Source organism: Micropterus salmoides, unplaced genomic scaffold (assembly GCF_014851395.1).
Source record: "Micropterus salmoides isolate LMB-PRFRI ecotype aquatic unplaced genomic scaffold, ASM1485139v1 Ms_hic_scaffold_9, whole genome shotgun sequence".
Lineage (NCBI taxonomy): Eukaryota > Metazoa > Chordata > Actinopteri > Centrarchiformes > Centrarchidae > Micropterus > Micropterus salmoides.
In genome coordinates this window covers 17,848,069-17,874,180 of record NW_024044681.1, presented here as the reverse complement: position 1 = coordinate 17,874,180, position 26,112 = coordinate 17,848,069, and the positions used below count along the sequence as shown (strand labels likewise).

Sequence of the window (26,112 nt, the reverse complement as noted above, 5' to 3'; positions counted from 1 at the left end):
GTTGTTTGTTCTACCAGGAAATGTCCTGCAGACTATCCTCCTCTTAGGTACCTGCCATCTGCACAGGGCAATAGATGACTGGTGAGATCATTGCACAGATAAATATCTGTTATGCAAGAGATGTGTACTCAAAAACCTTTTGAGCATAAATGATAATATTTCAAACAAACCGTGTAGAATTTAAGAGCAGATAGGCCTAGTGTTGCATGTGAACAAAAACTATTTGTCCAACTGGAAACAGGAGGACTACTGACGCCATTGCATAATGACTACTCTCTGTGGCCAGAGGTGTGTTTGTGTTAAATAAACAGCATTAAATAATTAGCTGAAAATTAGAATTTTTTTAATTAGATTTGCATATTTTGTTTTAAGCCATAAAGCTGAGGGCTGTGTATGTGTGCTGTGTGTGTGGCTGTGTGAATATAAAAATCTGTTTGCTTTACCTGCTGTACCTGCCCTAGCTGCTTATCAAGCACATTCCTTTCCATGTGCCTTTGCCAAACAACCAAACCAGCAAAACTGCTAACGATAAAGCACCGAGGGTCATGAGCGCAATGCCACCGCAAAGTGTCAGGTGCTTGGCTTACTGATGGATATTGTTACCATGCATAGCCAGCACAGATAGTAGTATACTTTTAATTGTATGTTTTTTATATTGTTATTTGTTTGAACTTGCCTTTAAGGTTAAGTCTCACTGTCACTTTGTCAAGGACAACTGAATCACTGTCTGCTGATATTTGATTATAAACCAAAGGACATATAAAAATAGTGACTTGATGATGGAGCTAGATAAAAACTTCACCAAAGTTATTCACCTCATGTGGTGGTGCTAGGAGAAAAATGTTTGCCCAAACCCATCTCATGTTATATATTTCACAGGATAGTTGACAAAGCTTCATTGCTAAATACATCTTGCAGTGAGTTCAATATCAAAGGTTGATTAAATACAGTAAAGGATAAGCTTCCATGAAGGTGCCATGTTACTGTTTTACATTTTGTGACATTAAAGCTACTGTATAAATGAAATAACTTCCTTTCCATAAACAGTAGGCACTGTACATTCAATTGTATTATTTCCATGGTGAACGACCTTATGCAAATTGTGAAAGACAACAGAAAGAACCAGGTCATATTGTATGGACGTTATCCTACATCACTAAGGTGTGTTAAGTCCATTAACAGCTTTTGTCACAGATTTTGCCAGCATTAATACATTTCATATGTAACAGTAAATACTTGGAAGGAGCAAATGTATACTGGCTTGCACAAGCATGTCATTGTTCTCTACTCTTAGCTTTATTTCTTGTCGGATTGGCATTTTATGAAACACAAGCTGATGTGCTTATGTGTTCTCATTAATGGTGCTAAATCACCTTGTTTATTAATGGCATTTGTCCTTGTATGGTGTTTAATATAACCAATATTAGCAACTGCAGCATTGTTTTTCTTGGCTCCTTTCACTGATTCAAACGATAAATAATTACAGTTTGGGTGATTTAATCATGAGCTAGAAGTTACTGAGATGCATTAATGATTGGTTACATTACAAGAACAATAAGTACTGTAAAGTCAGTGTCTCCCTGGGAAGTCTCATTCTCTGCGCCAAACTCGTGAAGTCATGCAGTGTCATGGCTGACGTGGTACCAGCTCAGGGGCCACCATGGGTGAATTCCTGCGTCTGTGTCTGTGGTCAGCTGGTCAGACACATTGCTTATTATACATCAGGAAAGCAATGGTTACAACAACCTGGCAGGGCAAAGACGGCTATAGGCAAGAGATGACACGGGCTGGGCTAACTGGAAGTGACTCCCTGATTGTGAAGCACCTTTGTGCTCTCTGGTACAAAGTGGTTAATACATGTTTGCCTTATTTGTGTTTTTGTGTTGTTGTGATGATAAATATCAAAATTGAGACTGTCATAAGTATTGTTGCAATTATTGCAACTTGTATTTTTGACTTTGGCATATTTGTTGTCTGTGTTGGCAGAACACGGCTGGGTACAAAGTACAGACAGTATTGTAACTTAAGTACTTGCCATAGCTACAGTACAAACTTATATTCAACGTGTAAGGCGGTCATACAAACGTATTGTGTAGATATGAAACAATAAAATAATTCTGACTATAGACTAAATGTTTATGTAAATTTAAGTAGTACTATGTCAGACTTTGAGTTGTTCGAGCTTCTCAAAGTTTGTTTTTTAGTCCTCTATGAAATTATTTAGGGTTTGGATTGTGGGACTGTGTAAAGCAGTCAGCTTGGGCTCTGGGAAACTGTGATGGTCTTTTTCACTGTTTTCTGTCATTTTAGAGACAATTAATTTAAAATAACTGGTACAGATTTTTCCCAAAGAAAAAAACATGGATGCATTTTGGGTGAGACCAATCGGAGCTCTGTATTATCTGTCCTGCTTGGACTGCGGACAGTGTGTCTTCAGAGACTGTTTTGGGATTAGGGCTGAGCGATAGCAGACACTGGGGACTCAAGAACAACAATAGATTTTGGTTTTTTTTGGAATAACATTTTTCTGTAATAATGGAGCCATTGAGACTTTTCCCACCTTTGACCAGGAAGTAGGTCATTTGTTATTGGGTTTTTTTTCCTGTTGTGTTTGTCCTCAGCTTCCTGCTGGGGCCGTCTCGTCTCTTCTTTCTCACTTTCTGAATTTTTTTTCTCCTTTCATACATTCCTCGCCTTGGCCCTCTTTGTCACCGTGGCTCCCTTGTTGCTGGTGGTGGTATCACACATTTGCTCTGAATGAGGTAATCTCCTGCTTTGTAGAGATGTAAGATGCTGTTGAGCCAGTAAAATGAGCCTTGAGGTTTGGTGTGCCTTAAACCCGAGTCATCTGCACAATGACATCAGACGTTATCACCTTGCATCAAGAAAAGTTTGTTGGCTCCTGCACAAATGGATTGTATTTCTTCCTTAAGGTGCTACTACAAAGTGAAATATAGACTGTTTGTTGCATAACATTTCTTTAAGAAAGTGTGTGAGATGGAACAGTGTTAGTAGTAGCTAGGTAGTCCTAGTATAGTCCACTAGCTTCCTTTTTATAAATTGTAATGCTGCAGTAATGATGAATTGTCATGGCTTATTTTTACACCAAACACACCAACAAAACTACATCGCCAGCAGCCTTGACTATGCTAGTGTGGAGGAATTCCTACAGTATCCGGGTAAACCTATCATGACTAGATTATATTGCAGCCCCCCAGGTGTCCTTAATACAAAAGTAATTGTCTTCTCAGAAGCCACTTGAAAGTAATAAGAAGTTTATCATTCGCACAGGCCTGTGTTCACGAGGCATGGTGGACTTCCTGGTTAATGGTTCACCAAGGAGGAGATGGAATGCTTAACGCTTTTGTTTTGTTTTTATAGTGGAATGTTATTAATATAGTCTTATTGACCTTGTTGCATTTTGCATGTATGTGTGTTATTATGTAAGCATTCATTGTTTAACCAAAAGCCACATACAGACTGCAGGGCAATTTACATCCCTGCAAATACAGAAGAAGCAGTGTATGTCAGTTTCTGTAGTGTAAACATTGACATCAAGTCAAGCAGACTAAATGTTAATATTGTCAAGTAAGTATTTAGGCCAGATCAGGGCAGGAATGCAGAGCTTATTAGAGTGTGACAGCTTGTCTTGGTCAGCTGTAGATTTTAGACACTGGTGTGAGCACTGCCCAGCAACACACAGCCACGGTTTCTCTCCCTTGCACACACAGACACGATGGATCCCTGAAGGTCTTTTTCTGTGTTTGACGCACGTACAGGAGGTTTATGTTGGTGATAACACTACATGGCAACACGGTTTTCCCTTTCCCGCTATTAGATGCGTTGCTCGGTCAGGGCTCGACACCCGGCCACTTCCACCTTTTCAAAAACTGCTTCCTCTCTGTTTCTGTTTTGATTGGGGACAATGGGAATGATGTCTTTTAGGTCCTGTGGGAGACCTGATTCCAGTACCAAGTGAAACTACTTGTCATAGTCCAGGATGCCTCCTCCTTAATCCATTTTATGCTTACAGATTTCAAAAGATTTCTAATCTGAAGACACCAGTTAGGTTTCTGGTGGCTTGTGTTAAGTCTCTTCTGCCTACTTGGGAGTTAAGGTCACCTCGGTGGTATGTAATGGAGGGTCAAGAACTATGTATACTGTAAGTAAAAAATATAATTGTTCACGTTTTGATAAAGGCCTTCGTGGGCCAAAGGTTTAGTGGAACTATTTTAATCCTATACAGCAAGTAGCTTAAATGATTTATACGTTATAAAAAAAAAAGTATGTACAATAATAGGATGTCTGATTCACTGTTTGTGTTCAAAGTTTTTAAAGATATTTTTTGGAGATGGCAGAAAACAAAATCATCACCTTTTTCACAGCTGACATTTTGACTTAGCAGGAAAAGCACAAGTGCAATAATTAACGTTAACAATAGCTCAATTTCAGTGACTCAGGAGGCAGTTTCACAAAGATAACCTTCGACTTTGGCTAAGATCTAGTCTAGTTCTTGACTGTCTCGAATAGGCCCCATTCTGGGGAGAGTTCAGCACTGACAAAACGTAGCAAAATGTTTATTTCAACGGAAACGGTGATTCCCTGAACACCCTGTTGTGTACGCAAGCGCACTGCATTTCTATGCCTTCTTACCACAGTTGTGTTTACAAACTTGTCGCCACTGATTTGGTAACAGCTGTGACACACCCACCAAGCAGAAGAAAACATACCTCGAAGCCCGTTGCAGAACGTTGCAGAACGTTGCAAGGAAACATGTTCAATCTGAAAATGTTGCAAACCGTTGCAAAACGTTTTGAGATTGAACTCACCCCGGTTTAATTAAGACTTGGCTGGCCTCGTCAAACCACTTTGCTTGGTTTGCTACAGCAGGAAATATGTCTTCTGGGGGGAATTCAACAGTTAGAAAAACATTTTACTTAAATTTAGCAAAGAATGTAACAACACAAAAAACTCAGTAGAAAAAGCTCTCTCAGGACTCAGTAGTTCTGCTAACTCGTCAGTCAGGATCAGGATAGTTTTCTTTGGCAAATGAAAAAGACTGACAATGTCCTCACTCTTACCTCAGGCTCCTAGTTTTAAGGATTAAAATACATCAGTCTTTATTTTTGTGAAACTGTCAAACTTTATTAGACTAATGGTCTGGCCCTAACAATACAGATCAGTCTGAAATATCTTTGTGAAACACTTGAAGTAAATGTGGTTTTCTTACTGTGATATGTTAAGGTGCCATGCAGTGAAAATGCCTTTTCAGTTGTTTGTTGAGTGGGTTTGTTTCTCACTGGTGAATGCTTTTGATTGACAGCTAAGTTTTTTGAGGACACGACCAATCCATTTAGCTCCCACCAGCCCATCATCATCTTTATCAGCAGACTTAGCAGGGTCAGCAGGGCTAACAAGCTTAATGGTTTTGGCTAGTTGGTTTGTCTGGCTACCATTGCAGCAGCCACCACAGTTCCGTAATTTCCTGGTTGCCTCTTTCCCCTTCCTCGCGCTCTCTCTCTCTCTGTCTCTAATTTCTCCTTTGGCTCTTTTTATTCTGTTGCATCTGTTTATCATCCTGTACTCCCTGTCTTTGTCTCTTATTCTCTATCTGCCTTTTGTTTCTCAGACGCGTGGTGGTCCAGTCCTCGTGGTTGTATGGTGAAGGTCATGCTGGAACACATAATCACCAATGAAAGCCAAAAAAAAATAGAAAATCAGAAAGAATTTAACCCCCCCCCCCTCCTTCATTCCTCGCTCTCTACATCAGCCTCACCTCGTGTTCTCTCTGTTTCACTGGTTTTGTCATGTGTCCTTGCTTGACACCTTCCCTGACCGTGTTGGATTTTTTTTAGCGTATGGTTTTTAAATTCTTACGGTTCTTAAGGCACACTCTCTCTTCCCTCCACCGTGATTTAGTACTTAGCTCAGTTGCCAGGCAGAAAGTGGCCTGTTTACTCATTTTACTCTATTTACCTGTATATTATTTTAAAGCTAAAATCTGATTGGTTGTTTTAGCTCACAAGTTGCAATCAGGTGTCAGCCTTCAGAATAAATGAAAGCTTCTTTACCGACCACATAGTGCTCAGGTTCACTTTACATTTGGTCCATATTTTACTCTATTAATGATAAATCCAATTTAAAGAAGATGAGAAACAAATCTATGTGTCCACTGTGTGTATTCAGCTTATATTGTTATTTTGATTAATCATGAGATGTTAAAAACATTTCTTCAAAGTGTAAGACTGAATAATAACTTAAGGTGAAATGTAGTCTATAATACAAATTTCTGGCTGTATAGTTGGTGTATCAAGAGTTTCAGCTTGGATATTCATTTATTTTGCTCCTTGAAAAAATAATGCCAAAGCTACAGTTGTACAGTAGCAGTAACTCTGCATAGCTGACAGCCACAACAGAAAACCACAGAGAGGACAAATAGTAGAATCTTTGTCTCACACTAGAGTTTTGAAAGCTGACAGTGTTGTTCGTTGAGAGTGGGTTTGACCCAAAGGATAAATCAGTTTCAAACAGTGTATTTAAATGCTTATTATGGTTTATGGCATGCTTAAATCTTTGCAATTTATGTGAATTATTTTAAAGTATTATATATTCAGTTATTGATTACATACTTGCCACTGAATCTTCATGATGTAATAAACCCCCCACTTGTCTCTTAAAAGTTCCATTTTAACTGTTAATTTATCATACCGTACAGACATTGTTTTATCTTTGTCTGAAAAGAGGTCAGTGATCACTGGCAATTACTACATGAATTAAACAAGTTTCATAAATAAATTACAGTTATATGACTTTCATATCAGTCGTACTACAATAGTGATTACTAAAGACTTCTGCAGTTGGAACGATTAGCTGCGTAACTTTCTTATTACTGTCAGTAAACATGTTTTAAAGAATAGAAGAATACAGGGGAGATGTTAGAATAAAGAGAGAAAGGGTAAAATGAGGGTGATGATGGGGGATAGTTAGTCTTTGTGACTGTGTTTTTTTTTGGGTGGAGGCTGGGAGGTCACCCATACACCCACCCGCCTCAACCACCACTACCCCCTCCCCTTCTCCGTCCTCCCTCCTGCCTTGGCTAGTCTCCATGTGCAGGGCTCAGGGCCTTGGGAATGAATGGCGCCCGGGCTCTGCTTCGTCTTTGAAGCCAGCCAGGAATGCGAGGCCTCTTTTTTTCTCCCCTCTCTCTCTGTTGTTCAGGCGGCCGGCAGCACTAGCAGCTATCTGCGGCAGTGAAATATTCCCTCCTCTGCACTCATTGTGTATCGGAGAGCCGGACGTCATCGGCTGGCCAATCAGTGGCTCCTGCTAGGCAGCCTGGGGTCTTGGTGGGGGGAGAAGGGACTCGCTAGAAGTCTTCCCTCTAATATCTAGCTCTCCTGGTTACATGGTCTGGTCCCTCTTTAGAGGAAGCAAGATGTTCTGAAGGAGAAATAAGGACAGAAATCATTCAGCAATTCCTTATTTAAGTTGAAACTTAGAAAACGTATTTCTTTTTCAGATGGAAATCAGGAAGCACAGCGACTTAGACTCAAAGTTTGGGTGAGTTTTTCAGTTTTTCTTTTGCTAATAGTGCTCTCTTAAGTTTATAAACTTTCATTCAAACCAGTCTGCAAGTAGCTGATCTCTCAGTAGTTCCCAGTCTACCTTGTGACTGTTGATCCAGCCTTCCAACTTGTGTTCAGCTTTCCTGCTGTCATTGTTCATGTTCTCTTGTCTCTTGTTGTTGTGGTTTGCGTGTGAGGGTATTTGTCTAGGCCGGTCACCCTCTGCCTCACCCTCCCTCCCTCTCTCCTCTCTGTACATTTTGTCACTGCCTGTCCCCTCCATCACTTCCACTTGAGCGCTCCCCTGTTTGGGAGCCTCTCTCTGTTCACAGAGGGGAAGAGGAGGGCTGGAAACCACACACACACACACACACACACACACACACACACACACACACACACACACACACACACGGAGACACACCACAGATCAGAAAGCCCTTCATAAACACATGAAATCCCCTTTAATACTGTAGTTTGAAAGGCTCTTGGGAGGTGGGTTTTGTGTGTATGCAAAACGACCACCTAGGATCATCTTTGATATAGGTTTTTCAACTTGGCCAACAAACTTGGCAATACTGGGAAAATGCTGCTAATTGAAATTGATTATAAAAGAGTTTTCAGTTGTCATTTACTGCATTAGTTTCATATTTGCTGTTGGATAACTTAACTAAAAATAAAAACAAAATAAAAGAAACTCAATCGGCTGATTCATAATGTGAGCAACATTTATTGCACTTCCATCGATGCTGAGGCCCGACTTTCAAACTGCAGTTTCAGAGTTGCTGAACTGTTTGGCTTATCTTTGATGTATTGGCAACACTGATCTTTGTGTATGCATGACAGGTATGTAGCTTTAACTTGATGACAAAGTCCTGGAAAGACACGCAGGTCATGGGAGAGATAAGCCCACATTTACTCTGTTATTAGCGTCCACAGTAAAACCTAAACCTATCATTAACTTGCAGGGGCTGGCTTCTGTACTCAGGATGATTTTTGGATAGCTGATAATGACAGCAAGTTTCCATGTGTTACAAAATTGTAGGGAATTTTATCCCTATACGTTATTTTTACTGTGAATACGGAGTTTAAAGAAACCCACCATAGACGAAAGTCAAGATTGAAGTTAATTGGTTTCCGGTCATCAACAGATTTATCCCAGCCAAAACGATTGGTTGATTTTGCTTTAATGTCTCTCAGTAGGAAATAAATTGGTTCAACAGGAAAGGGCAGTATAATCACGCAATGCGCAACACTAAAGCTTCTGTCGCTGCATAATAGCCTGTAAAGGTTTCCTGATAAACTGATAATGGTCTCATAGTGCTTGTGTAGTTACGAGAGAAGTTTAATCTCGCCCAATTTGGTATATTATTGGCAATTTTTTTAAATGGGTAAAGCAAATGCTTTAAGGTCTCAAGAATAATAAGGGGGAAAGGTAGACTAGTCTTTACGGGTGGCAGTGCTGTATAACAAAGCAACTGTCACATGATTAATCCTCCCAGATTTCTGTAGTTCCATAGAGAATTCCTGTCATTTTTTCATGTGCTGCAACGTGCACTGCCAACCTCAAGGCCCTTAATTAGAGACCTCGTTGATGCAAAACGACAGACTCCTTCAGCAGGTGGCTAACTGTGCTGACCTATAAAACCAGGCTGCACTAAACCATGTGAGTTGTGAAACATAAAAATTGCTTCAAGCTGTATGTATGTGTGTGCACAAAATGCTGTTACCATTGACTTGGCGTAAGAGGAGGTGATTTAATTTTTGGTAAATGAGATCTAATGATTACCATTAAACCTGGCAGAAGAGGTTACTGGAATATAGCCTTGAATTCCTTAACTTACCTTGCTATCAAGTTACCTTTTTGTCTAGAGCTGCAACAATTAGCTGATTGATCGATTGACAGAAAATGAATAGGCAACTATTTTGGTAATCCATGAATCATTTAAGTTAAAGTTTTTAGACACATTCTCTGGTTTCAGCTTGTTCTATTTCTATTTGCTGCTTTTCTGTGCTTATATATATATATATATATATATATAAAATGTGATTTTTCAAAATTATTTTTTTTTGCAGCACTAATTTTGACACAGCCTTGTTGAACCTTACATTGTACTTACTTGATTTCAAGAAGAAATCCCAAATGAATGAATAATAATATAAACTTTATACAGCACATCAAGTGTAAAAAAATTAAAACATGAGGTCGGCTACATTTACAGTCAGGATTTCCCCCTTGGTGCTGCCATGTACCGGCACCTCCATGTACCGGCACCTCCACTCTGCTGGGTAGGCATAATGGGGGGAAAAAAATTACTTTTTCCGCCAAGGGCCATGATTTGTCTTTACAACTTATAACAAATGGGGTCTAATTTCCCACCAGAGGAATCTGACCTAGAAATGCCAGGAAAAGATTTTTCACTGGTGACTTGCTGTTTTCTGGCACCTTAATAGTATTTGAGCAGAAAGCACCCTGCAAAACTAGCAACTGGTGGAGAGGTATGAAGGTGTTTTTCTTTGATGTAGGGGCTGTATCATTAACTTAGTGGACATGCCAAGTTGACAAATGTCATGCCATTGCATGTAGTCAAAATAGCTATGGACTGTAATGTGTTCAATTACTGTTTACATTACACATTTTGGATAACCTTTTCATTTCTCTCGAGCAGTCATTTGGCCCCGATGTATTACTGGAGAGCTAAGTCAAGATTTCAGGCTGATAACGAGTCTGTGTCGTGTTTATGTTTTGTCCCCCAGGAGCTGCTGAGCAGTCCGTTTCAAGAGGCTTAGAATCAACAAAAAGGAGGCAGGAAAATGACCTAATTAGCAACGAGCATGACGGACAACTTGGCGCAAATGTGTTGGTGGTAATTTCCCCAGTTTCACCCACAAGGAAGACACATGCATCAGTGCGCATACACGTACGACACATTCACAAACCCTGCCCTTCCCTTCCTGCCATCCGCCCCAGTCCTCCATGGATTCCTACAACTTCCACTTTGAGAGAATGAGCAACGTGGATCTGCATCCTCTGAGCCAGCCTGTCAGCCGGCTCTCCCCTGCCAAGTCCAACAGCAGCATCGCTGACCAACTTGCCCATCACCAACACGGGAAAGGAGACTCTGCGTACAGCTCCTTCTCTGGTGGGTCCACTGCCCCAGACTACTCCTCTACCTTTCTCACAGACGACCTACAGTCCAACTCCTTCAGCCACTATGCTGATCTTAAGTATGTAAAGTCCATTTACCATCCGACCAAGGATCTGCAGTCTGACTCGAAGAACATGGACCAGCTCTATCGCTCTGTGGAAGCTATCTCACAGCAGTATCGCAATAATACCAGCACCAGTCTAAACTACCACAATGGCAGTGGCAGTTTCCACACCAATAACAACAAAGCACACTCTAAAAAAGAGATGCAAGGTGCTTGCCCTCTTGTCTGTCCTCCTCCAGTCCCAGCACGCCTGGATAGTTTCATAGCCACAAAAAATTTGGAGAACAGCAGGGTCCACCACCAAGGTACTGAGTTTCAACCCCAGCAGCCACAGCCTCAGCAACAGCCCAGATCCCACAATCGGTTGCATCCACAGCCCCATGGTCCAAATACCCCAAGAACTGAGACGGCTAACCCAGATACAGGCAACCCAAGCTTCAATTCTGACCCAGTGTACTCAGTGTGGAGAGGCTCTCAACAGCCACAGGCCCAGAAGCCACCAGCCTACCGCCTCCACTTCCAGCCTCATGATCAGACCAGAAGCTTGAACCCAGAATACCTGTTCATCACGGATAACAAATCAGCCTCTGAGCAGCAGAAGTCAACAAACATCTTAAGCCGATCACCTCCCCGAGGCACAAACCAGCCTGAGCACCTGAAACCCACACAGCCCTCAAGCAGTGGTGCATGTAATGGAGACTATCAAAACAAGACCGGTGAGCGCAAAAGGGAGGACTCAGCTCATGATTGGCATGGTTCAGAGGCAACTCGACCTGCCAGTCCTTGGAATGCTAGTCAGAGTTTTATAAACAGCAGCATCCAGCATAAGGGTCAATTCTACTTTGTCACTGGAGTGTGTAAGCTGTCTGAATCTGGTAAAAGGACACACTCTGCTGTGTGTGGGTCTGAGGCTGGGAGTGAGAGCTCCACTTGGAGCAATGAGACACACCGGCTAACAGAAAAAGAAAGATCCCACAGCACAATGGATAATTTGTTTAGACCTCACCAAGAGAGCTCTTGCACTTCCAGCGGTATGATTCCAGATGAGAGAGAGGCTTTCACTCCTGTGTCTCAGGGCAAGGACCTGTCCCCTAGGAGCCAGGAGAATCACAGACCTTCCCTCATCTTGACACAGTCCTCTCAAAGCTGTGACGCCTCAGAAGAAATCAACATGATGCAGAGTCGAGAGATTGGTCGACATACTGCCGACAACCCAATATTCTACTGTGGACCTGACAGAAACTGCCCACCACATTCAACCACACAAACAAAGGAGGTCGATTCACTGTTAAGCAATGAACAGCCCAACCACCCCAACAGAGAGGAGAAAGTAAGGAGAGGGAAACAGCAACCATTGGAGGATGTAGACAGCAAGAGGATAAACAAAGAAACAACCCCGCTTCTGTACCACCTCACTGAAGTCCTGTTACGGAATAAAAGAGATACTAATGTCAACATAAAAGACAAGGACGCAATTCTAAACAAAACAGCTCATGGAGATGTGGCTGTTGACAATAATGAGAGATCTCCACAAGATGACACCAGCAAGAACGATAGAGGGGAAGTTGGCTCCATTGCCTGTAACACCCTGGATGACTCATTTACAAAGTACTATAAAGAGAAGCTAAAGGATGCCCAGTCTAAAGTCCTAAGGGAGACGTCATTTAAAAGGAGGGACCTGCAGCTGTCATGGCTATACCGTATCAGGCAAAAGTCTGAACAGAGGCTTCAGGTGAGTCATACTGTCTCCTTATCACAGGACTCTGAGACTTCCACAGACACACTCACTCCCTCTGTGACCTCTGAGGAGACAGAGAGGGGGAGCAATAAAGAAGAAGTCAGGGAGAATCAGAAGGAGATGCACAAAGAGACTGAAAAGGAAAACGGTAGGCCAGCAAATGTGGCCCAGCCCCAGACAGCCCGCATCAGAGGCAGGAAGCGATTGACTCCAGAGCAGAAGAAGATGTGCTACTCTGAACCAGAGAAACTCAACCAGCTTGGTGTTGTCCCCATCCACTCTGCTTGCCGCTCATTTGGCAACGAAAGTGACGACGTGTTTGAATGTGAAGGAGAGGAACGTGTTCAGCGAGGAGAGCTGGGACTGGTTGCAACACGGAGGAAGATGTTTGAGACAAGAAGTCGAACGCTTTCAACTCCTAGCACTTTAAAGACAAACTTAAAACATCTGCAACACAAGGCCCTGGTGGAGTACATGGAGCGTAAGACGGGCCATAAAGTGGCTGAGCCACAACAACCAGCACCTCTGTTACCACGTCCATCCAGACAGAGGCATTCTCTGGGAGAGAAACCGTTTGACTGGGGTCCCAGGCCTCTATCAGGAAATCATGAAAGCAAAAACACTAAGAGGAAACCCCACAGACCCCACTCTGCAGGTCGCATTCTGGATTCCTCCAGCAGCTCCATCAGGTACAAAAGAGCCGCAGAGCAAGAACACTTGTTTGATGCTTTTTTGTTGTATGGATTAAATCAAACATTTAAGTATTCTATTTTAATTTTCACCAAACAGGTATGCCCAGTTCTTCTCAGATCAGTCTTGTTCAGGCCAATATGCTGGCCAGTCGAATCAGCCAAGATGGAGGGTGAGCCACGGTCCATCTCAGGGGATGTCTGCCTCAGTGGAGAGTCTATTGGAGCAGCCAGAAGCACCCAGTTTCTTCAGGAACAGATCCACGTCCATACCACATGTATTTGAGGTAAGTGTTTTTCAAATTGAGAAACTTAAAAATATAACACATATGTGAATAAGGTGTTACTTAATAAGATATTTCTTCACCACAAAATCTCTTGCTGCAATATTCAGACTCATTTTATATATTATTCAGTTCAGAAGAATACTTTGTATGCCAATTCAAATGTTATTCATGTGTTGCCTTTTGGTTCTTCTGGTTCTGCAGGCACATAATTTTAAGAAGCATCCATCACCAGTTAATACTATGGAAACCCAGAGGTATGTAAAAGCACTTCAGACGAATTGGGACATTTTTATTGGTTTTAGGTCAGGAGAGTATTAGGTTAGTGATGTGTGCGCTGCGGCACAGACTATAAATCTGCACTTGATTCATTGTGGCACTGGAAAGTCAACACCCACTTGCTCCAGCAAACCAACATTCCTTTGAAAAGATTTATGCATGGACTGTAAAAGAAGAAGAATTAACTGAACAATTGGCCTATTTCTCAAAACTGTGTTTTGTTTTTTTGTGATTTGTATAAATATCAAATTACTGTTGTCAGTCTTTAAATAAGATCTCCTAGAGGCTTGCATGATACATGTATATTTGTTTTTTGGATTTATTAGTTGTTTTCATTTAAAGACTATGTTCTAATGTATTCATAGTTTGTATGAATTATGATTTATATTATTATAATAAAATGTCTTATGTTATCCATTTAAACTCTGAATGTAAATGTCAGTCCCCAGAAGGATGCCACTGAGGACTCCTCAGTAAAGCCAGCCCCACAGGGTCAGGAGTGTGTCCGTGTGGTTGCACAGAGGGGGATGTCCATGGAAGAGCTCGGGGAATCAAAGTTAACAAGACCATCAGTCCTGAGTAGAAGTTCTGAACAGCTGGATCAACTGTGGAGGTATTCGACTGGACCAGGAGGACCGGACAGAGACAAGAAGAGTGATAAATTCTTTTCTGTAGTCAGAGAAGCCCAGTGGCAGAACAGAGGGAGGAAGAAACAACATGTAACAGAGCAAGCGGGACAAGAACCAGAGATTGTTGGTCAGAAGATCACTCAGGGACAAACCCAAAACCAAACCCAGAAAAGGTCTTTGTTGAAGAAGATCTCTGAACCAGGAGAGGATGCCACAGTAGGAACAAGGAACTCCAGTAGATCCACCTCCCCAGCTTTCTGTTCCTCTTCCCGGGCCAGGGTTCCCTCTGAATGTCATAGCCCTGTCAGAGATGATGATGAATTCAGGTCCAGTAGACCGCCCAGTGAGACTTCATCCAACCCACCGTCCCCCGGAGGTCTAGAGACCAGTAAGAGGGAGATCAAATCCACCGCATCCACACCAACCCAGACTAATCTTCCTTTTGAAAACAGGCCTAGCTCCAGGTAAGATTAAACTTCATACCAATGCAGCATTTGTTTTCCTCTGTGAAATGATTGACTGAACATGCCACACCACTTTCCTCCACTACTTCCTCACTGCATCATCATCATTTAATTAGATGACCCTTCAGGCACCTAACTGGACTAAAACAAACTATTAACAGGTGTTTCTGGTTCTGCAAATACTATTTTGGCCATGTGTGATTCTGAACCATAATTTATTTAACTTCCAGTAGATTCAGGACTTCTCCTTCTCTGACTGGATCAGAGAAAGAGCGGTCGGTGGACGAACCAAGCAATGACGCCCCGCCGCCTGATTCAATCCACGAAGTGTCTCTGAGCTGCGGCGTCACCACAGATCTGTCGCTGTGGATTATCCCTCCAGAAGACGAGATCAAAGAGGAAGTCCAGACTTCACCGCTGAAAGGCAACGATTTTGACGACGAGTCCAGCAGCTCGGCCCATCCAACACAGACAAGTGAAACCCCTGTGTCTACCCGCACCTCTGTCTCTGACACAGACACCAGTCAGCAGGTGGAAGAGGAGAAACCCCCAGAAATGGCAGAAAACCAGGCGATGGAGGAGAGGGGAACACCAGAGGGAGAGAACGAGAGCCTGGACAGGCCCGCAGAGAGACCTCAGTGGGAGGAGCTTGTCGAAGCAGTGGTCAAGGCTGACCAATCACTGGCCAGAGTGCTCTACCCATTGGCCAATCGTAAGACCGCTCTGATGCTGATGGAGCAGCTGCTGTCAGAGGACACACTGCTGATGGAGGAGCACTATAAGAAGAAACAGGAGCAGAAAGAAGCTGCAGAAAGGTAAATGTTGATGTCCTGGAACATAACACTTAAACACAGATCTGCTAGTCATAAATAAACCCCTCTAGTTTCCACGCATTTTACTGCCTGATAGTTAGAGAATACATCACACTCTTGAGAAGAGTTATTCTGAAATGATGACTAGGATAGTGTAAAATAATAGAAACTGGCATAAAAATGGAAGATAACTAGACTTGGTTTATACATTTCCCAGATTATTGACTTTCCATCCTTTCTGGTGGCTACGTAACTCCTTATCTCCTATATACACAGCTGTGTAGATGGAAAGAATAATCCATCTCACTCACAATTTAATTAGTTCCTAGTTTGAGGTTTCATTGTTTCCACCAGTGCTGCATTACCTTTTGTTGCATCACATGCACAGACACACCTGGCTTTCTGCTTATTGCTGTACATGCACTCAGATTTCCGCTGGTGTAAGCACACTTCAGATATATAGAGATAACGTGCAGTTGCATTTCAATGTTTTGTAGATAACAGTAAGGCCTTGCTCAGAGCATTCTCCATGTGAAGACGCTGTATGTGGCACAGCTGCAACAGGAATTTTAATTTGAGCATTCCTATTCTGTATTGTGATGACAGGAATCATCATGCATGGAAGCTAGCTTGACTTAAACACGTTTCTTTTTCTAGTGCTGAAACGGTCGAAGGTTCAGACGGCCTTAAACCTCCAAGCGCAGACCTGCAGAGCAAAACTGACATCACTGAGAAGAAGGTAATTATTCATTTATGCAAAATAATGAGTGTCACAGTCAGAAATACAACAGAAATAAGCCAAAAGTCACCAGTGTTAACCCAAAACTGGATAACTTCACAGATAACAAGACAATTTATGTCTAAAATCGCCACAGCTTTGTTGCATGTACATGAAAAATGACATGAAACCGGACAGAACAGCAGAACTAACATGACTTTTAAATGCACACTGAACTGCGGTCTCATTCTTTTCTTGTTCTTTTTAAGACAGGAACTGTGTGGTGATTTCATAGTGATACCATCTTGATACTATTTGGCCTTAAGTGGACTCAGTTCAGACTGAGATAGTTCTCTTATCACATGATGTACCGTCTACCTCTTATCAGTGTCTCCCACTTGCCTAATGTTTGGCTTGGCACATAGCCTCCCCCTCTTCTTAACTGCCTTCCACATTCACTCTTGATACAGTATGCCTTTATCCATGACCCTATAACAGCAATTGTGAAATTAATATTTTGATTAGTTCACCTGCAATTTATAATTATGTGGTCGGTATTTTTGTCTCTCCACAATTTTCTCTACTTGAATTAACAGCGTCTGTTAGTGTCCTATATTGAGGCGCGTCTGCGTTTGCTGGAAGAGACGCGTGGTGCCCTCCAGACAGAGATTGAGGAGAACGTGGCCCACGGGGAGGCCCTGAAGGTACTGGTCTGTGAGCGCTGTCTTCCCGTGGAGCTGGAGAGGTACAACCTGTTCATAGGAGACCTGGAGAGAGTGGTCAACCTGCTGCTGTGCCTCTCTGCTCGGCTGGCCAGGGTACAGAACGCACTGAGCACCGTGGACCAACACACAGATGCTGAGGAGAAGGTGAGGAACCAAAACCTTTGGGGATTTTTCATGTTTGTCTTTTTCAGATCAGTATGTTCATAAATTAGGGTTTTGTGGTTCTGTCACAAGAGAATTTTCCTTTCATCTGCTATACTATGAAAAACAGCGTGCAAAAACTTGAAAGTTGCCCTAGATGAGTAATTCATGAGTAATGAGTAATGAGACTATTTCTTGCCTTTTTTTGTTTGTCAAAGTTGCGTAATTGATTGATGGTACTGTGATATACTTGCCTGCAGGGACTGTTTTGAAAACTCTCCTTGTTGGTGCATTCACTTACCCTCCAAAATCCAAGATTTCTGCTGCTCCAGAGAAAACCCTTTTTTAATGCAAGAAATAACCAAATTCACAAAATCCTTTTCACAACATCCATTTTTGAGTGCTGTGTTTCCAGCAGCCAGTTCACAATGCATCGTAATTGTTCACATCTCATCACACAAGTAATTAAAAGCATGGCAAACTCTGAATCTCTGTCCAGAATTGTATAAATCTAATCTAAATGCACCCATGCTGCCCTTTTGTTTCTGTGCCTTTTTCTCAGTGAAAACTCCTAAGGCATACTCTGACGGATTTCTGTGCTTAAAGGTCAACTTTCTTGGTTAAACAAGATGTGATAAAAATCTACTGATGTACTATAATGCACCGTCATGTGCTCCGCGTATTATGATCCTGATTATGCTCCTGACTTTACACCCAGGAGTTGTTTACACATACACAATAAGGCATGCGACTAAAAGCACACTGTCAGCGAGAAAAAGATGACGGCAAAAAGATGACTACGAGTGTTAAAAGCGTGCGGCTGCTCCCATGCCCCTAGCTATACTCCCGTTGTGTTTGCTTTAGAATGGCAAACATGCCACATGGGTAAATTTGAAGGGCGACTTTAATGGAGTCAAGGTTTCTCACTGTGTGGAATTCAAAAAATGTCGTTGGGTTTATCTGTGTTTAATTGCTGATTTTTAGCTTATCTGTGTTTAAGCCAAATCATTTATCAGACTTTTGAAGATTATTTTTGATATACTGCACTTTACAGGACTGCACTTTTTGGTTTGATATATTAAAACACTTACATGAATTGCATCATGCTGCATCCGAAGTAGCACCATTAAAATATGTTTATAATCAGTCATTTAAGTCTTTATTTCAAACATAATTTGATTTTCTTACAATTACAATCATTAACTTGGTTTTGAACATTACCATGAGTAGTGTCACAGGTTCTGACTTAAGCTCTGTGCTTTGCTTTGTTTCCACTCTGAATATACTCTTTCATCACGCTTACCAGTATTTACAGCATCAGTTTATGTTTGCATGGATGCATTAGATTTCTAGATTTATCCCCGAAAGGGCACCTTGTTAGTTATCCCATCTGCAAATGCTGCATACTGAGGGCTCGTTAGAGGCTCATTTGTGTTCTTGCTGTTATCAGCAACACTGGTATTTACAGACTCACCGAAACTCCAGCCTGGTTTCGATGACATTTGTACCTACCCTGCCCTCTGTTGACACAAGGAAACACTGCACCTCCTGTCCTCTGGCTGTTTGAAACAGGATCACACAACATGCAAATCTCTCCACATCATCAAACAAGATATTACCTTCCAATTAAAATAAAAAATGGAACCCAAAATATGACACTTGGTAGAAAAATCAGTAGTCCACTCAAATTGTGTGTTTTTATGAGTATGCTTACAGCAGGATATTTATTTAATGCATTTTATATTGTGATCACGGGTCTAATGCTCTGCAAGGCATGAATTCAGAACCAGAATAAGGTTAAAATTTCAGACCTAATATATTTATTTGTCCCCAGAAATATCTGTTAACATAGAGAGCAAATGTAACCTGTCTCTGTCTCTGCACTCAGCAATCTTTGGACAGTCGCCACCGTCTGCTGTGCAAACAGAGGGAGGATGCCAAAGACCTGAAGGATAACCTGGACAGGAGAGAGAACCTTGTCTCGACCTTCTTGTCGCGTCAGCTGTCCGCCGAACAGCTGCAGGACTACCAGCGCTTTGTCCAGACCAAGGCCTCACTGCTTATCCGGCAGAAGGACCTGGAGGAGAAGCAGAGGCTGGGAGAGGAGCAGCTGGAGGCCCTTTCCAACAGCCTGAATCTTTGAAGGGAGGAGCAGCGGAAGCACAGACTTCTCCTTTCTCTCTTGACTTGCCTTAAAGGAGGGATGGCTTGTTCAAAAAAAGACATGTAGAGAATTTGGCTGTACTTTTTCTGGCTCAGTTTGCCACATAGACACACAGTGCCACACAAGTGGTCCAGCTTGTATCTCTAACCCTTTGCGCCCTGTCATGGTTTTCTTTTGTCCTTTTTAAAAGAGTTTGGCAGGGCTACTAAGGGAGAACCCATGCCATCTGCTCTCCTCTCATAACTATAGGCCGTACATGAGATGAGCAATAAAGACTGTTGAGACTGAAGCTCCTTGGCTCATCCACCGAGTGAGTCCGCTCACCCAGTCTCCACCCATTGTCGTTCTCAGTCTGCACAATCTGCGATGTGCCACTGAAAAGTTTTCCCAATATGCTGTAATGTGTCCGTTACTGTGTGCCTTGATATTGGTGTTACTGTGGAACATTTTCCATTAGAGCTGCTGGGTGGAAACTTTGTGTCCCCTGTGAGCATTTCAGCAACTGTCAATTTTTATTAAGATGGTAGTGCTACAGCCCCGTATCTGCACCTGTGGAAACCTATTATAAGCTTTAAGATTGTATTTTCACCAGTGAACGAGAGTAGCCTGGGTGGAGGGGGGGGGGTACTCTATCATTTCGGTAAAATGTACAATAGATGTAGTAAATTTAATTTTTTTTGGTAATGTTTTTAAATGTGTTTCAAATTAAGGCACTAAAAACCAAAAAGGGTGAATGGAAAAAAAAAGCACTTTGTAATGAAACATAAATGCATGTTTCTTAAAATCAGATTTCGTTTTCAACGTACGTTCAAGTGAAAGCCTTACTCCATCCATTTAAAAACAATATTTCTATTTTACTTTTTCTGATTGTTTTGTCACAGATTTTAAACAGGAATGTTGAAAAAATGTTTTTCTAAAGGTAGCTCAACCAGGAACATTAAGGATTGTGTAAAAATTCTTTTCCAGCTAATTTCATACTTAATGTTATTAAGTCTTGATGATTTCGTGCTGGATCAGTTCCTCATACGGAGGTGCTAAACTTCTTTAAAGCAGATTATAAGTAAGCAACAATTATATCACAGAGTATTTTCTCCCTTTGTCGCAGATGTGACATGTGATACTTGAAAACTTTTCTTTAAAGAGGAAAGTCCACAATCCTCACTAAAACTAATTTTCTATTCTCTACCTCCAGTGTAGCCCCTTTTAGACACATGTAGCCTTTAAGTTTATTTAAACTTATTTAGTTTTGTTTAGTTTTTAAAAAGCTCTTCTTGATAGCCCTGTATTAAAACACACTCTTGACTCAAATGCCTTTCCCCCTAATAATCTCACGTTTTAAAAAACGCATCTGTGTTTTCTACATTATTTGTCATTCGTTTTTATAGTTGTGTTAATTTCTTTTTACTGAAACTTCAACCAGACACATTGGAGCTGTTGCTGTACATCAGAATATGTGCAGTGTGTGTGTGTGTGTGTGTGTGTGTGTGTGTGTGTGTGTGTGTGTGTGTGTGTTTGAAATCATGAATGTCTTAATTTTGTGTGTAGAGATTAGTTGTTGAACAGAAAGACAGAACTCCTCTCGGTGTTTGCCGTGTACGTTTTCAACAAAACTCCTATGAAGTCGTAAAGTGATCAAAATGTTATCGTCCCTCAGGAAATTATACCTGTTGGCTGTTTTGAAAAAACCCTGATCCAGTGTCTTGGTTGACTTTTGTGTATATGATATTTATGTAATAATGACCACAAAGAGGCAGAGCATCTTTAACAGCCTCTGCAAAAGATGTATTCACTAACTCATAATGTTGTGGACAGGTTAACCACTAAAAGCAGGTTTTTGCTGAAAGATATTTTCATGTTTTTTTCTGCTAAAGCTTCACCACCCCTAAGGCATTTCTCTGGAGATTTACAACTGCCCGTTTCAGTTTTCTAAACAAATGTATGTTTGTTTTGGCCTTTGTGCTGACGCAGGGCTGAACGGTTAGAAAGAATCTCAAGTTGTTCCCTGCAGCCTGCTGGAATTCCTAAACTAAGCAAAAGAACAACATTTAGGAGAAAGAAAGACTGAGGGGGGAGAGAGTGAGGAAAATACTCCCACAAAGGTGCAGCACATGGATAAATACTCATTTCAGTTGTTGCTATGTGTGCATACTAACAAACGTTTGACAACTCCCCCGAGTCATTCCTTGTTTCTGTCACTCAACAAAAGCAGTGTTTTGTTAAGGTCGCAGGATGTAGGATTATTATTTTAGTTGATGATTTAGTTTCTGGAGTTACAATGGTACAAACAGGATCTGTTTTAAAGCCAAGAAGGAAAGACACATTTCAGTGAGTCCCACCTGGTGGTATAACAGCGGAGCATTTCTAAATCCATTTTTTCTGCCCTATTTCCTATCTGTTTTCTGTTGCGAGTTTGAGTTGTGTTTTGTGCCTGTTTGGAGTTGTAAATTCCATGATGTTTGTAATATTGTGAATAAATTAAGCTCCCCTCTCCCGCCAGTGTACCACATTTCTCCCTCTTTTCCCCCTCCACATTGAACTAAAGTCAAAAGCAATTTTTGCCTAAAGAGATACATTAAATTAAACCAGGAGCAGTTACCTGATGCAAACACACTGTACATCCAACCTGAACTGCAACAAACAATTGATACAGAAGCTTCACATCAAGTGCAAGACACCAGAAAGGCATCCATGAAATATTTAGGGATAGAGTGATTTATGTTTTGTGCCACTATTGTAATATATTGTCACATTATTTCTTAAATACTGTTATTTATTGTCGTATTTTGGCTTTCCTCTACTAAAGGTTTCCTCAGTAGTTGAGGCTTTCCTGGTTTCGTTGTGTCTCTTAGAGCTCGTCTCTGCCCTCTGCAGGCAGAGCAACACATAACTGAAATGGGAGTAAGTATACTGGTGCAACAGCTTCCTCATTCATTCCTCATTTTGTTTTACATTTTTTCAATTTCACCACAAAAGAAATGCAGGATTTCAATTTGAAAAATAACAAAATAAAATTAAAAACAAAAGCTAGAAAATGACGCTTATTTGCTTTCTTGCCAAGAGTTAGTTGAGAAGATTGATGCCGCTCTCATACTCCACGGTAAATATGAAGCTGGAGTTAGGAGGCCATTAGCTTAGCATAAAGGCTGTGGGAAATAGTGTGGCTCTGTCCAAAGGAAACAAAAATCCACCCTAATGTATCTCTAAAGCTCAATAATTAACACGTTATGCCTAGTATGTTAAATCTGTAAAAAAAAACTGACTTATAAAAGCAACATGTTGTGGTTTTACAGGTCATTGTGTACAGGACTATTTTTGGTGAGTCATTTGGTCACCTGGCAACGTCACGGTAATGACAAAACTCCAGGAAGTCACTGCCCCCAGCCAAGAAATAGTTTGGCACAGAACCCCTGTAACACGGCAACTTGTCGTTTTTACACTTTATGTTTGAGCAGATTAAACAAACAAGATATAAAGTGATAATTAGTGACTTTCCCCCTTCTTCCAACCCCGCTGCTGGCTGAAGGTTCATATTCACCGCACAGACAAAAGGGTATATTTCCCAAAACATCCAACTATTCATTTACGAAAAACATCACATTTTGGGGCTCATTGTAGGTTGAGGGGGATATATTTTAAGCAGTCTATCCTCCTACTCTCTTGTCTCTTTCATGCCGCTCTACCCTTATCTGTTCAGCCTCACAGTGGTATGCCATCCGGTTTGTTTGTCAGCACTAACAAATGCTTATTAAAAGGACAGGGAGGGGAAAAGGGATTTCATGTTGGCAAGGGACAGAGGAAACCCCAGGAGGAGGGTGAGAGACACACACAGACAGCACTTAGGGAAATAGAAATGTTAATCAATTTCCCACTGAAGACAGCAGGGACATAAAACACAACTCAGGGACTTCCTAACAAGTAAGATCTTTGTCAGACACTAATAATTAGCAGCTGCAGTTCTGTCACAGTGCTGGGTAATGAGGAGCTTTGCTGCTGATAATCACTGACTGTGTCGTTCTGTCCTACAGCATGGCAGGTAAGCACGAAACAAACCAAACTTCCAGTTGGGAAGCAACATCTACACTTTGAATGGGCACAAAGTGTGAGTTTTGTTTTGCTTCATGCCACCAAATGACTGTTAAATCGACCATGATGTACTGCGTCTGCAGGTCAGGAGGGTGGTTGCTCATGTCGATGACTCGATAATTACTCTACCAGGTGCTCAGGTTTGCCCTCAGGGATTTCTGTCAGAAAGCCTTAGGCTACTACTTGGTTAGGTTTGGGAAAAAAAGAAAGGCAGAAAGCCTTTCTAACAGTAAGCTTTGAAGGCAAACTTCTCCCATGTGCCTTCAAAGCTCACTTCTCAACCTGAGCTCTCCCCACCCCAAAGGAATGCCAACACACCTTCAGTCTCCTCCTCTAACCTCTGGCAGCCATTACAAAGCTCAGTTATGAAGACTAACAAAGTCATGTTGTCAAGCCAAAATGCAGACGGTAAAGCTGTGCACATTTTATATCACCATGATTTATCACTTCTTTGGTACTGTAAATGTTTCTGTTGGCACTCTCCTATTAAGCTGACTTTAGGGCCTGTTCATAACTGTGACACACACAAGATGATAGTTTATAATGAAAATGCAGCCTCATTGTATGTCTCTATCGCCTCCAATTTCGTGACAGGTAAGACATCTTCAGAAGAAATAAAAAAAGTAATAATTAAGATGTTCATGTTGCATTGCTAATTTTTTATATAGAGTGGTGACAGATTTACACTATAGATTGTGTCCAATATTTGAGCAAGAGCAGAAGACAAGTTAAATCAAATCCTACTCAACATCAACAGATAAAAGTCATACATCCTGATTACCCTTTAAAGGGATAGTTGTTGTTGACTTGTTTCCAGTCTTTCTGCTAAGCTAAGCTAACTGCTCCCCTCCAGCTCTTTACTTGCACAAACATGGGAGTGGTATCAACCTTTTTATCTAACTCCCAGCAAGAAAGCAAAATAGTGTTATTTCCCCCCCAAATTTAAAACTATTCCTTTAAACCTCCCTTTATCTGATATTACATATTATTGTGCTACTGAGAACATAGCTGTTTGGTTTACCTTTGTTATCAGTGCTGGTTAAGAGAGGCTCTAAGTAACTAATTTCAAGATTCAAGCACTTTGTCACATGCACGTGTAGGACGTGTAGTGAACAATGCAACCTCAACAACACAAAAGACATTACAATATTTACAATAATATTAATATATATATATATATATATATATGTATATTTATATGTTGTTGTTGTTTATATGTTGTTATCTGTCCATGTCAGATCCTCTGTAATGTAGTGTAGTTTAATAGCATTTTGCCATAAGGGCAAATGAGCATTGTTCCTACTCCCCTACATTACAGAAGGAGCTATTTTACTTTTAAGTTAACCACATTTATCTGATGGCTGTTAGTTAAGTAGAGCAAAGCATGGGATGAACTACCCAACAGTATATGGAGTTAATGCATCAACACTCAAAAATGTATGTATACTTTAAGTACTTCCATATTTTAATTTTTACACTTTATCACATAAACAGCTTCTAATGTAACCTAACTTTATGATATTGCTGCTTCTTTTATCTGAAGATGGATTTGAGAACTCTTTCCACCACTCTGGGTCTTGTTCCTGACCTTGTGATGGCCTTTCTCCACGCAGCAGCAGCAGAAAAGAGCATTTGCTTAATAAAAACCCAGAGGCTCGGAGATGAAACATCATCTTGACGTAAGACAACGGGTGCTGCTGGGGAAGTGACATCATTAGACATGAAAGAAACAGTGTGAGACGACTGGAGGGTCGAGAAGACAGCCTGACAATGAGGCTAACCACAGGAGGGGTACCATTTCTAAACGCTGCTTTTTCTTTACCCATGATTCTTTTATCTCCCAAACAAGTCGCAACTAAATGTGTTATCTTGAAACATTCAAAATCCTTACTTTTCTTCCTCTCTTGAAGACACCCACACACCAAATACAATAAATAAAGCAGGGCAGACAGCAGCTCTTCTCCTTCTGCTGCTTCTTGGGCTGGCGATAAACACACACTTTCAGCCACACACGTACAAACACACACTCACATTCACACTCATTCCTAGTCAGCTGCGCATCTGGCGCAATCCCAGCTGTCTCAACAAACCAGGAGATGGATCAGAGCCATATTTCCAAGATGTTTTGTCACGCAGAGGGACAGTAATGATTTATGGAACACCTGCATAGCCTACTCCTTTATGAATGACACGCCCTCTACCTTTTCGCGCAAAATATATCGTAATTCAGTGAAATCCAGCCTTTTGCTTTGCTTCCAGGGTATGTCAGTGGGATGTTTGAGTCTCCTAAATGCTTTACATTGTTTTATAATCTGTGACGTAGCGAAGGGATGAAGAGGCAAGTCCTCTAAATCCTCCTTAGAGGCACAAACATGACTCCGATTTTTGTTTCATTTATGAATTTGCTTATATATTTAATTCATGTTCTTCTTACTCAGAGGTGAAAACACAGAGGAAAACACGTCAAGTCTTGATCACTCTGCTTTAAACAGAATTCCTTTGTCATGGATTGATTTCCTGTTGGTATTGATTAATTTTGATTAAATGTATATCTAGTAGTAGAGAGGACATTTCTAAAGGGAACAGTCATTTAAAAAACAAGTGTGCG

The 26,112-nt window shown here is 41.3% G+C and overlaps 1 protein-coding gene across 3 annotated transcripts in view; it reads left to right on the top strand.

Annotated features, from left to right (window-relative positions):
* shroom1 (shroom family member 1) overlaps positions 1-21,913 on the top strand; it is a 34,438-nt gene extending 12,525 nt beyond the window's left edge. The window contains exons 2-10 of one of the 3 annotated variants that reach the window (XM_038708077.1): positions 7,520-7,560; positions 10,323-13,205; positions 13,306-13,492; positions 13,694-13,746; positions 14,211-14,861; positions 15,095-15,676; positions 16,331-16,412; positions 16,988-17,260; positions 19,146-21,913. In XM_038708077.1, coding sequence (XP_038564005.1) covers positions 10,543-13,205; positions 13,306-13,492; positions 13,694-13,746; positions 14,211-14,861; positions 15,095-15,676; positions 16,331-16,412; positions 16,988-17,260; positions 19,146-19,400 — 4,746 coding nt within the window. In that variant the 5' untranslated portion in view covers positions 7,520-7,560; positions 10,323-10,542 and the 3' untranslated portion in view covers positions 19,401-21,913. Of the gene's footprint in view, positions 1-7,519; positions 7,561-10,322; positions 13,206-13,305; positions 13,493-13,693; positions 13,747-14,210; positions 14,862-15,091; positions 15,677-16,330; positions 16,413-16,987; positions 17,261-19,145 lie in introns of all 3 variants that reach the window. The other 2 variants (XM_038708075.1, XM_038708076.1) reach the window with 2 other exon arrangements.
* The last annotated feature ends 4,199 nt before the right edge of the window (positions 21,914-26,112 follow it).